At 43.8% G+C, this 13,509-nt stretch overlaps 1 protein-coding gene across 1 annotated transcript in view; it reads left to right on the plus strand.

The window, feature by feature from the left end:
• Positions 1 to 4,391: 4,391 nt before the first annotated feature.
• Positions 4,392 to 13,509, plus strand: part of LOC147463349 (outer dynein arm protein 1-like) — a 96,350-nt gene continuing 87,232 nt past the window's right edge. The window contains exon 1 of the mRNA XM_086488240.1: positions 4,392 to 4,686. Within this exon, the coding sequence (XP_086344366.1) occupies positions 4,591 to 4,686 (96 nt within the window). The 5' untranslated portion in view covers positions 4,392 to 4,590. The remainder of the gene's footprint in view (positions 4,687 to 13,509) is intronic.

Genomic DNA, 13,509 nt, shown 5'->3' on the forward strand with positions numbered 1-13,509 from the left:
TAGCTTGATTACATATCCAGCCGTGGCACGCGCTCAACTCCAAACAAAAGATATTCATCTCATTGCAGATTTGGCCTCTCTCTCTCTCTCTCTCTCTCTCTCTCTCTAATTGCTCATTGCACCACAAAGCTTGCAATCGACCTTTGTCTCTGCCTCACATTCACCTTAACATGTACATACGCAATAAACCGAATGTGCAATATTGTTAGCATTGCAATGCACACAAGACACACTGTCTCTCTCGCCTTGTCACACACACAAAGCCACTCGCCTGAGGGTTTTCCAAGTGGAGGTTGCCTCTATGTGTGTGTGTGTGTGTGTGTGTGTGTGTGTGTGTGTGTGTGTGTGTGGATTGAGCCGAGCAAGCAGGTGATGAGTAGAACCAGCTTCAAACTTCAGAGAGGAGCATAAGAGAAAGAGAATGCGAGCACCTTGAGTAAGAATCATGATATTGAGACCTCCAAGGGCCTCCACGATCATTCCCTTTATAGTTTGATCCATGTAATAATTGTCCTCTAACTTTAGAATCCAATCACAAAAGTTTTCATTTAGAAACAAGTGATAAAATCACGAGACCTACTTGTAATACAATGTATTGAAACAAAGGAATTGGTAATGTATACTCCATTTGAGGGTGACAGAAATCAAAATCACTTATATAAGCTTGGAGCACTAAAGTAACAAGAAGCTTTACTAACACTGTGATCATCCGGAGGCTATCAAGCAACCTTGTTTAGACCACCAAACACAATCAACAGAGCCAAAGTGGTCACAAAAAGTAGCAAGTAACTTTGATAGAATTGAGCATGCATCAATCTCAGTTTGAGAAAGGTATTTTGTCAACCTTAGTTTGAGAAAGGTATTTCATGAACGCCCACTTGATATAACTCAAGTCTACAAACTCCGACTGTATATGTGCTAGGTTTGTATTACTCAATTTTTCCCATCTCACTCGTACTTGAGTAGCCAGAGAGCTTGTACCTTCCTCAACAGTCTAAAGAGAGAGGAACATTAGTTGCCTAGGGGCACTGATGTTTCCAGCAAGCCAAGGCTAGAGTATATACCAGTGGTAGCATTGCTTTTGCATTGTGTTACCCATGCTGCAACAACAACTCCTTGCATGATACACTTCATCTCCTTGCCATTGCCAACTATGGTCCAACCATCATTGCTCAATAGCACATTCATCACTATCCGTGCAACATTTGTTGCGTGCTCTTTTGCAAGAGAGGTGTGTTGTTGAAGAAAGGAAGGGGTCAAACAAAGCACTTGAGTGAAATTTCATAGATTAGGTGAGGTTTGAGCCAAAAGTCAGGAGCAAGGGACACATGCTCAAGCTCTAATTCGATCAGACTTGGGATGTTGGACATGGAAAGGAAGGACTGAGAATTGATGCACATGTAACTAAGAGAGAGAAATTGTAGGTTAGAGAGAAGAGAGAGGAGGCAAGGATGATGACCCAAGTAGTTGCAATAAACAACTCCAAGTCAATGCTCTACAAGAGATCAGGGAGATGGGTGCCCATACAATTAGATTCATAACCTGGGTTGCTCAAAATTCGTGACCTTCATCACAACCTCCAACAAATGCGAGCACCACATTGGTGAGGGGCAAAAAGGTTGCACGATGGGGGACTCTCTCATTAAACAAATAGACAATATAATGGTTACTTGAAGAAAGTAGTCACAGCGGACTCGTTGTAGATTTATGGACATTACTCATGCTGTTGTAATCGATGGTAATGCCCTCCCACGAGCACCCGTCAATATCTAGATCCCAAAATTGATAGAGCTAGCATCACCAACAAAAAGGAGAAGGGATTCACGATCGAGCAGGTAGCACGCCCAAGTATTGCTAGGAGGACATCGCCTCATACCATTGGAGAGACAAAGAAAGTTAGCGGTACTGGCCTTGGCCATGGTAGCAAGTCTGCAAAGCGGAATCATAGAGAACACATCGAGGGTGAACCCTAATGCCAACTGCTAGTAGCAGAGTCATAGATAGCATCGATACTCGACAGTTAATCTTAAGGGCTAGGTCTTGTGAGAGGTGAACTCTTGCAATCTTACTAAGGCAGCTAGTCACATTCAGGCGAGCTTCGAATGATGATTACACTTGAATAGTAAGTCAAACATTCGTTTCTACATCTAGAAATTGGCGATGCCTCAAATACTAGGTCTCTTCAATTTTGAAACCATTTTCGTTAAGTGGAATCTATAGGTTTTGAAACCATTTTCGTTAAAGATTCATAGATAACATCAATACTCGACAGTGAGTCTTAAGGGCTAGGTCTTGTGAGAGGTGAACTCTTGCAATATTGCTAAGGCAGCTGATCCCATTTAGGCGAGCTTCGAATGATGATTACACTTGAATAGTAGGTCAAGCATTCATTTCTGCATCTAGAAATTGGCAACGCCTCAAATACTAGGTCTCTTCAATTTTGAAATTATTTTCATTAATTGGAATCTACAAAGATACTCACTTTGCAAAAGGTATGGAAGCAAAAAGTGAAGGCATAGGCAAGGCGCATGGAGCTTGACAACACAACAAAATCGTATTGCGACCATGCTTGTAGGCAAAGTGCAGCATCCGGAATCGTAGCTACTCAGTGTTCGGGGAAAAATCAATTTTGAAAACACACAGAATGATAGATTCAAAGAGATTTTTTTGGCATTTTTTGCACTTTAAACTCTATTTTCTTAAATTTTCAAAGCGGACTTTCTACCTCTCCCCCTCTCTTCAATTGGATGTTTTGACTTTTCAACTGACTCAAGGCTAAGTTTGGGGACAAGAGGCCCGCTCGACTTTCAATGTGCTTGCTGCAAGTAGCGATCGGAGAAGATGCGATACTTGCTGGCTGCTAGTTTTGAGGTCGATTGGTTTTGTTGCTAATGCTATTTTGAGTTGTCTCTCTTTTCGTTGATTGTAGGCCAGGCCTTGACATCTTTTGTGTACCTTGTATAATGCAGTAGCGATGCTGTTGAGAGTCTTTCTCTCTCTCTCTCTCTCTCTCTCTCACGGCTACGCTTTGACGCCTTTGGTTGCAGGTCATACCATCATCAGGCCAATGAGAGAGAGAGAGAGAGAGAGAGAGAGAGAGAGAGAGAGAGAGAGAGAAGAAGAAGAAGAAGAAGAAGAAGAAGAAGAAAAAGAAGAAGAAGAAGAAGAAGAGAGGACTCATCTGCCATGCATGGTGAGGGGAAGGGAGAGGTGGGGAAGCAAAGCGTAGAGTCAGCGACACAGGAATTTGAGAGACTTAGAGACTAATTAATGGGTTTGTAAATATGCTTGGTTTAGATGTGCATGGTGATAAATTATCGCACATCATTTTAGGAGTAGTGACGCATTAAAGTCTTCAAAAGCTAGACAATTTTTAAAAATAAAAAAATTTGTTTCTAAAATAACTTTCCCTTTTCCATTAGCAAAAAGGGGAGGAATCACTAAGATCCGAGTCCCGCTATGTATCTAAAGTAATAATGATATTAAATAGAATGTGCAATATGCTAGTCACACTAGTTACTTTTTGTTTTAATATCATCAAGGAAACAAAACCCTTAAAAGTAGCAATGCTGTTAATCTTGGCGCTTTCTTATGTATTAGAGAGACTTTTGGAAGTCTAGCGAATGAAAAAGAGAGTTGCCTTCTTGAATGGGGGAGAGAAAGGGGGAAAAGGTGGGAGGATGTGACTCCACCTATTATTTTGAAAGATTCACACTTGCACGATCACTATTAGAATATATTAAGTAAGTTTCCTTTCTTAACTTTTGTTTCCAACGTTTATGTGAGACCATATTACTTTCCTTCTTAATGCTTAATACCGCTAAAACAATTAGTCATAGGAGGACTTGGCTCTAAGGCCTTACCCTTTGGGGAAGGCCAAAGGGTAAGGCCAATAAAATTAAAAAATAAAATCTCTATATTTAGTTAAGGACAAAAAGGGTACTCAGCACTAAATATGCCCTTTGGGCAGGCCAAAAAGGTTTGCCGACATTAATTTTTACTAGTACGGTTGGCCGCCTAAGGCGGCCTCTCTTTCTCTTTCTCTTTCCCTCTTTATCGCGTGCACGGAGGTTTCTCTAAGTTTTGGAGTTTAGCTCTCATGTCACAGATTTCAACACATGTAAAGAACTCTCCCTTCCGCCATATTATGTTAGTTTAGAAGCACTAAATATGCCTTTGGGTAGGCCAAAAAGGTTTACCAACATTAATTTGTACTAGTTTTGCCAGTCGTCGTTGAAGGCGACCTCTCTCTCTCTCTCTCTCTCTCTTTCCCTCTTTATCGCGTGCACGGAGGTTTTTTTAAGTTTTGGAGTTTAACCTTTATGTCGCAGATTTCGAGCAGTGTAAAGGACTCCCCCTTCCGCCATATTATTAGTTTAGATTCGAGAGAATCTTTACTCCCCCTTCAGCCATATTATGAGATTCGACAGAAAAGGGCAAAGCCACGCGTACTTAGATCTAATGTAATAATTTGGAAAGCCGGGACGATGTGATTCAAAACGCCTCGGCCATGCAGGAAGCAGCGCAAGATCCCGCCATTTCTACCTACTTTCAAAGCTCAGTGATCCATTTTGTGTTTGAGGCGCAGACATGGAAGAGGAGTTTGATTCCCTCGAGCCTTTCCCCGAGGACGCGTTGCGCCTCGATGAAGTCTCCGCTGAGCAACCTCACAAAAATGCGGTCAAGGTAACTCCCAAAACTTGCTCACTTGATCTTCAGCTTCTCGGAGTGTTGCGGCTTGTTTCTCGGCATTTACTTCTGCAAGTTAAAAGTAAGCTGTGAATCGCAGGCCTAGTTTTTGAGATCCCATACGTTTCTTTTGCCCAATTGTCAGAAAACTCTAAATTGGCTTTTCTTTTGCAAACTCATCAAGAATCATCCATATGGAAATTGGGTTCCCTCTTCAGAAATATGAGACGCATGACAGCCATTGCCTTTGCCATAGTCACATCAGCTTGTGCATCCAATTACCTTGACATTGCATCAAGCTCGGGTAGATGATGTCCATGAAATAATCTCTGAAATGAGAGGAAGAAGAGGCAATCTTGTTCTAAATCCTCTAACCAGAGGTATCACCATCGAATACATGAGAAAGCCAATGAAGATTCTGATAAAAGCAAGGCCGATAAAAGAGTGGTATATCAAAGAGCATTTATTTCTATCTAATCTTTTGGTCTCCCCCTGCAATTTGACAGAAAGATAGTGGCTCTTGTATGTTGCAGTAGAAAAATTTTACTCGTCATCACCACTAAAACACTTATTTTTTCAGGGTTTGAATATGCATTCTGACTTTTTTTGGAGATCAGTTTCCACCTCATTGGCAATAATTGTGCTACGCCTACAAAACAGACAAAGACAAAAACTAGCTCAATAGACACTGACTCTATGCTCCCATGCACCAGACTGCACCATCTAGCACTTGGACAAAGACATCAATCACTGAACAATCACATCACATTACATCATTATCTCTGTCGAGATCTCTAACTACAAATCACGATCATTGTAACTTATTTAGCAATCACATTAGACCGCACACGGATGTCTCGATCTACTAAATCTTGTCACTATCAACTTCACATTCTTTCTCACATTACATGGAGATAGGGGTGGTTCCCCTCTTGTGTAGCACACACCACACTAGATTCAATCCGTTGATCACTTAAGTAATAGACACTGCTATTAATCCAAAAGCTTAAAGGTACAACTCAAAATTGAGGAGAATCTGCAAAGTCCTCCCTCCCCATCCACTTTGCATCGAGAGCTAGAAAGTTCTTGCCCTTGACCAAATTATCGGTGGACCTAGCTTATCCTTCTGTTCTTCTTCTCGTGCCGTGGAAGTGATGATTGTTGCTTTGACTCTTGTCCTTCGGCACATCATTCTAAATTGTCGGAATTGTCTGATGAACCAAGAGTTGGTTCCCTTGGTTCTTTCTTTGGACATTTCGAGAAGACATGTCCTTGTTCATCATAGCCATAGCACTTGCCCTCTCTGAAGTACTCAGCACGTTGCTCTTCTGTCAATTTGGGCCTTGTGGATTTCTTCCTTTGATTCTTGCCTTTCTTCTTTTCCTTAGAAGACTCCTTCCCTGTTGACTTGGATATTGGTTGTTGGATAGGTCAAAGAGCCGGAATGGATACAAAATCTTCTTTGGCGTGTCCCATAAGCCTCTGAATGATTTGTGACTTTTGCTTTAGGTAACACTGTCGGATCACTTTCGAAAACCACAACAAAACCGCTCTACGTGTTTCTTATAGGTATTCTTCTGAAAAGAAGCTATTGTGAAAAATTAATCCCTCTAGCAATGAGCCAAGCCGTAATGATGTCCTCTTTATACTCTTTCGTTAACCATGCCGAAGTGAAGATTCTTTTAAACTTTACCTACTTCTTGGATGCTTCTTTGTGCAATAGTAGGGTCGACCACTATGTCTGTGCATTACCTTTCAGAAAAGACGCGTCACGCCACCTTTCGTACCTTGGAGTCTTCAAAGAAACGCCCTCTAGAAAAAGCGATGTCAAACTACTGTATGAACGCAAGAGCTCGACAAGCATCCTTGAAGCTTGAAAAAGTGTCAAACTTTACTACTTGACTCCCATCCTTGAACTCTTCCTTTTTCTTGTTCTTACTGTCTGAATTATCGGAAGAGGATGAGGTCTCCTCCTCTAAACTGCTAGATTGCTTTCTAGACTTTCTCTTGGATTTGCTTTTCTTGCTTTTCTTGATTTTCTCGGTCTTTCTGTGCTTCTTTCGCTTCTTCTCATCCTCACTGGAACTAGAGGAAGAGGAAATGTTGGAACTCTTTGAAGACAAAGAAGAACTGGGGTCATCCTCGAAACGAACGCGCATCTTGGATCCACTAGCCATCTCAAAAGTTGATTTCCGGCGTAGATGACTGGGGTGATCCTTTGACTAACTTTTCTTTCTAAAGTACTTGGTACTTTTCATCAATTGAGTGATCTTCTTATCAAGAGCTTCGTCAAACTCTTCTTGCGAGTACAATTTTCTGTTTCTGCTTTTTTGCACCCGGCTTTGCTTTTGTCTTCATGGCCGACATGAGAGGTGGCTTCTCGCCATTTAGAGTGAACCTCGCCAAGTGAATGATTCTGCAGGTACTTTATATATTTCTTTTCCTTGGAGTACTTGAACATTCTTTTCACGCACATGTCAACTTGGAGTTGACGTTGGTACTCAGTCTTGTCGAGATCTCTCGCTGGAATTTGGAACCTTTCTATACATTATGAATTGATGGTGATTCACAATAGCAGAAACTTCTACTTGAAAAGACACTTCTACTTGAAGAGAGAAATGAAATATGATGTAATATTAATGTCATCAAAAGGCCAAAATGACTTATGAGACCAAAAGGTTACATGTGGTGAATCTAATACCTGGTCTGGGAACAAAAAGTACAAAGAACTGAAAAGAAAATAGTGGGTAGGGGTGGGGTGAAAGATGATACGAAGGGAATACAAAGGGTGAGCTGATACATTGGAGCTCTCTAACAGTAGAGGCATCATATACATATACATTAGTATCCAAAAGGCTATAGAGGTTCAGTGTCCTCCAAGGTAAGCATTATGTCGGGATGGCTCCTATGTTGCGCCAGTATGGTATGGATCCTCTGTCGCAATCTGGGTGAACAACCCAGATTTTTCCTAAAGCAGAGTGCAAATTATAGACTCTAGTCCTCATCCACAAGACAACGTAATCAGTGTTCCAATATTGAAGGCGTTGTTTGACACAAACAAAGATAATCCAGCAAATAACATACATATCCGAGATGATTCTGGGAAAAGTTCAGATTCACCTATAAAGCAAAGTGCAATCTATAGACTCAAGTACTCATCCACAAGACAATGTAATCACATCAGCTCCATCATGCATATTACTAAATATTATGACATCCCCACTAAAACTCGTTTAAAAACACAGCTGCCCATCCAGAAGTTCTAGTATAACATGGAGCGACACATACACCACACAAGCAAAAAAGTGAAAGAACGAAGGACAGAAAGAGAAAGCATGAGGAAGAAGCACAAAACACAACATAAAAAAAGTACCATCAAAGGCAAAGAACTTTATTGAGCACCTTGACAGTAGTGATTGGTCAGCCCAAGTCGAGTGGGCCCCCTCATCTGTGTACGACGTGACCGCCCCAACTCCATTGCCCGATCAAGCAATGTGCCTCTGGTGCTGCTATGCTGTGGGGGCTGCTCGAACTCCTCTGTCTGTGACTGAAAGGAATCTGTAATCTGCCGTTGTTGCTGGATCTCTCTCATTGTGCCCCTCTTCAAGAGGTCCTCTTTGTGTTTGCAAATCTTCAGTAAGTATAATCCGAGGCATCTCTCATCCTAGTATCTCATGACTCTAGAAAGTGGTCCAAAACCCTCTTTGAATAGATAGTGAAAGCAGCCTTGTATCTCATGGTATACTGGGCAGTAGCGTCACCATGAAACGCGTTTCGTCAGGTCAGGACAGGTGAAATGTTTCGAGCCTTGAAACGTTTCGCTCACCAATTGAAACACGAGCCGTTTCACTAACAACAAGTGACCATAGTTTTAGTTTCAAAGTCGCTAAACACACGTTTCGGTCTTACGTTTCACTATGCTCTCATTTTGGACTGAAACGTTTCGTGGTGAAACGTCGCGTTTCAAGGTGAAACGTTTCGGCCTTGAAACGTTTCGCGGTTACGCTGCTGGGCAGTGACATGTAATATAGCTCTGCCTAGTGACATGTAATATAGCTCTGCCTCGGGCTCTATTTGGTGCACCTGACAAATCTTGGACTCAGTAGGTACTCCTCTAAATCTGCCTGGCTCGATCTCCAGCTGCTGTGAGGATGTGCATATCTGACCAATAGCACATCGTATCCTGTGGGATAGATGAGTATCCATGTATCCTAGTCTAATCACAAAACCATCCTCCGTGAGCTGGAGAAGATGCTCTCTATAGAAAACCATCTTCATACCCAACTTATGTGTAGGCTGTATCCATGTCCTCTTCGTATCCAACTGAATCAAGTCTTGTCTGATGAGCCTGGTAATCTCTGCCCTAGTGAGGGAGATGAAGGGTGCATCCACAGAGTACTGAAATGGGGGTAGCCGATCCATACTAAAGCCATGTAACTGAAACCAAGATACCATCTCCGCATATCAACATGATCTATCTCCCTGCAATGCCAGATGTCGCGAAGACTCTAGTGCTAATCGAGCATATCTGTCTCTAGGGAGACTGGAGAGCCCAGGTGCTATGCATAAATGAAACTGATCGAGTGAGTGCCTCCACTACCAATGGAGGAGCAGCGAGCTCCACCCTAACAATGTCATGTGGTACTGAGGCCTTGGCCCTAATCATCCGAGAAATCATAGACACCAAGGGCCTCTCCATACATCTCCATCCATAAGTATTGCCAATTCTGCTATGATGATCAACTGAGGGGCCCTATATCTCCACTCCGTACAGCATGGCCAAAGTGACCAAAGTGTCAAAGAGCCGCTGAGGTTCCTGGAACTGAACCTGCGAACATATCCTCTCAAGTCTCCCCAATGTTGCACAAGGTCTGGTCAATCGTGTATCTGCTGCACACCTCAAGGAAAATATTGGACCACTGAAAACCGCCCCAAGATAAGTATATGTATCTGCATACTCCACAGTCTCTCGACCATGTGAAAGTGGGGGCGGACCTCCTTACCCATTGCGCCGTAGTGTTAAACACCATTACCTTGGTCTTACCAAGGTTCATAGACAATCTGTTTGTTCAATGCAAATACATACAATGCATCCAAATGACGTTGCATCCTCTCTGGAGAATCTGAGATCAACACAATATCATCAGCATATAATAGCAACGGAATCCATGTCCCTGCAAGCTGAGCCTCTATCACCCTCTTTCTCCACATAATCTGAAAACTCATCTACATATATCCCAACGATAGGGGACAACCCTGCTTCACCCCAGTGTGGAGTGAACCATGTCGGACATGCCTTGAGTAGTGCGTACCCGTCCTACCACTGTCTTGTATAAAGTTAAGATCCCTCAAATCAGCTCTGTGGGCACCCCCATGTCCTGCAATTTGCGTATGAGTCTTGCTCGTGGCATTGTATCAAAGGCTTTGCGGAAATCCACAAAGCTACAATAAATCCTCTTGCCGTGGTGTCTACCCTCTTCAATAATGGCTCCGAGTGTCAAAATCTGGTCAAGAGTGGAGAAACCTCTCGTGAACCTTGCCTGTCCTCCTGCCTGTATGCCCTCTCTCTTTGCCCATCCACTCAACTCATGCTCAAGAATTGATGCATATAGCCTAGCCAGAGTGTGAACAACCATGATGGTGCAGTAATTCCCGGGAAGAATAGGGTCTCCCGACTTGAAGATAGGCACAATTGTAGACATACTCCAAGTCTCAGGAAACCCTCATACATGGCTCTATTAAACATCATAGCAAGAGGCTGTGCAAGCGTATCTCTGGCATGGATGAAGGTCTCTGCTACTAGACCATCATGATCTTGTGCTCTTCCTATCTTCATCCTGTCAATGGCTTTCCTTACCCTCTCAGCAATAAAGAAAGTACATGTTTCTGGGCATGCCTCTAGAGGGTCAAGCAAAGGTGGCTGCCCCGATGCTGTATAGAGAGATGTAGCATATTCCCCCCATGTCTTTGTGGAAGTGATGGTTGGCGGTGGAGAGTGCTCATGGAAAAGCCTCTATGCCTCACTAGAGTCCTGACTCATAAACAACTGACAAAGATCACACTCTAACTGAGATAGGTAAGCCCTCTTCTTTCGTCGCACTAGGTGGCGAAAGATAATTCGTGACTGTCTATGTCCAATAGTACAGATCACACCCTAGCTGATACAGATCACACCCTAACTGAGATAGGTAAGCCCTCTTCTTTTGTCGCACTAGGCGGCGAAATATAATCCGTGACTGTCTATGTGTAGTAGTACCCATGAGCACCTCTCTTTGTAATCTGATCCTCGTCTCTCTACAGTCCTCATCATACCAACTTTTTGAGGCATGGTCCGAGATCGTCTGCGCGTAGGCTGGCTGTGGGGATATACCTCTGATGTTGCATCATGGAGCGTCTCTGTCAGAATCTGGGTGAGCTCATCTAGTGGTTGTTCTGGCTCTTGAGTGCATAGTTGCGTGTATGTCTTATTAGTGTACACGGGATCCGTCTCCCTCGTGAAGGTATATCGAGTATGTGTGGATACCTCTCCCAATGGAGCTATGCTGAACTGGAACAATAGAGTGAAAGACAAGATAGCACGATCGATCGCTACCCAACCGGCCTAGTTCCCACCATGAAATCTTGAAAGGAAGGAATGAGTCCTTGCGGAGCCATAACATAATCCACTATACTAGCATCATGCCGATGTGGAAAGCATGTAAAACCACCTGCGCAGGGAATCTTTGTAGGCCATTCTGCCATACTCAGTGTGCTCGATCTTGTGATAATCTAGACATGCCCATTTCTGTATATCAAGCTCTCGCATCAACGCCTCTGGAGTCTGAGGTATCATATATCTATATCTATCTATCTATATATATATATATATATATATATATATATATATATATATGTGGAGAGAGAGAGAGAGAGAGAGAGAGAGAGAGAGAGAGAGAGAGAGAGAGAGGCGGAGTTCTGTGTTGGCCCTCAAGACGAGTGTCCCCAAAGGGTATTTCTTTATATTGCAAAAGATGGCCAATACAAGTTGCTGTCACAAGTGCTCAAGGCCTTTTTGATCTTCACAAGTGCTCAAGCCTTCGTCATCTTCAAGAAAACTCAAAGCCTTGGTCGTCTTCACAAGTGCTCAAAGAGAGAGATTGCCCAAAAATTGATGATCAATTTTCCTCAAATACCTTTGAAGGAGTCTTTATATAGGTACTAGCCTAGCCTTTTGAGTGCCCTTGACCCTTGACATTTCAATTGTCCGACCTTTTGTAACGGGACGCGGAGTGGCGGAATTCCATTCTCAAAGAGCATTGGCCCCAAACCCTGGTACCCCTTTCGGTATTTCTTTATATTGCTTCAACTCAGTACAATGCTGGAACCCTTAGCTCTACACTTCCACACGGAAGACTGCGAGAGTATTGTTAGACGTACACCACTCTGCTGCTTCACACCGGTCTAGGGCATACTTGTACGGCTAGTATGTCTCTTGGCTGGCCACTCGTAGTCTAGGTTGTACTTGGTCCGGCTGCTCGAGTTTGGGGCCGGCCGCCCACCTTGTTTGGGCGCCCTCATATATATTTCTTTTCTTGTTGGGTTGTGGGGGATTTTATATGGCATTGCCCTACCTCCCCTTGGGCACCTATTTATGGGGCCAGGGGGTAGCCACTTCCATCAACTGATCATTGTGTATTGGGTCTCTTGCTTTGGTAGTCATGGGGGGACTGATCGCCCCCTCTTCACCATATCTCGTCTCTCTCTCTCTCTCTCTCTCTCTCTCTCTCTCTCTCTCTCTCATGATATCAGAGCAGGTTCAGGCTCTTCATGGTTAGGGGCGCTTCACCATTTGCATCAGATTTCCTCCCAAGGGATCAACACAATCAGCGTTTTTATGAAAATCTGCCAGCGTTTTGCAAAAAGCCAGGCAAGCGACAAAATCTGGAGTTTTTCATCGTGGAGGAACCCCCCTCCACCTGCGTTTTTGCAAATCAGGTGAGCGTTTTTACTTTTGGCTGCCAGCGCTACAACTTTGGGGCATTTTCGTCGCCGGAACATCCCTCCCTCCACTTGCGTTTTTGGCCAGATATGGCGTTTGTGGACAGCTGCAGCATTTTGACAGCAAGGGGGCAGCGCTCAGCTTTTCAACCCTGGATCTTGCCTACTCGACCCGGCTCGGCATCCGGTGCCTTGCTGGTCTTGTTCCTCTTCAAATCTGCTACAGATTTCAGCCATACACCTGCTGTTTTCTCTGTTTTCAGCCCACTTGTGGTTGTGACATTGATTCCCCGCCCTCCCTACACCCTTTGCACCGCTCTGGACCCTGCCGGGAGCGTATGAGCACGCTGAAAATCGCTGGACAGCAGCGTTTTCATCACCTTGCAGTTGTGTTTTTGGGTGGACAGCAGGATGGTGGTCCATGCGGTCTCTCAGTGTCAGCTGCAGTACACGGTATCTTCGACATCGGCTTGATCATCTACGGGCGTACGATCCTTGGGAGATCCATTCATTCCAGCCATCATTCAGCGGTTGCACACTCTAGAGGGGGTGGTGACTTATGGTTTGCTATGGGGACACCTTTGCACTCATCAAAGGAGTTCACATGAGATATGTTATCCTCATGGCATATGGGATTCCAACATTCCCAGAGAGGACACCACCATCTTGGTTGGACAGACACTTGCCACTTGACCTCGACACGTCAGATCACTTGCTTACATAGGAGCATCTACATGGACTTAGGGAGAAGATCTTGGATCTCTTCTTGGACAGGTTTATTGCTTGGATCTACAGACTGGAGTGGGACTTCAGTGCTTTGGACTCTCTTGGAGAGTGTACCGG

Source organism: Adiantum capillus-veneris, chromosome 2 (genome assembly GCF_014529385.1).
Source record: "Adiantum capillus-veneris isolate H3 chromosome 2, ASM1452938v2, whole genome shotgun sequence".
Lineage (NCBI taxonomy): Eukaryota > Viridiplantae > Streptophyta > Polypodiopsida > Polypodiales > Pteridaceae > Adiantum > Adiantum capillus-veneris.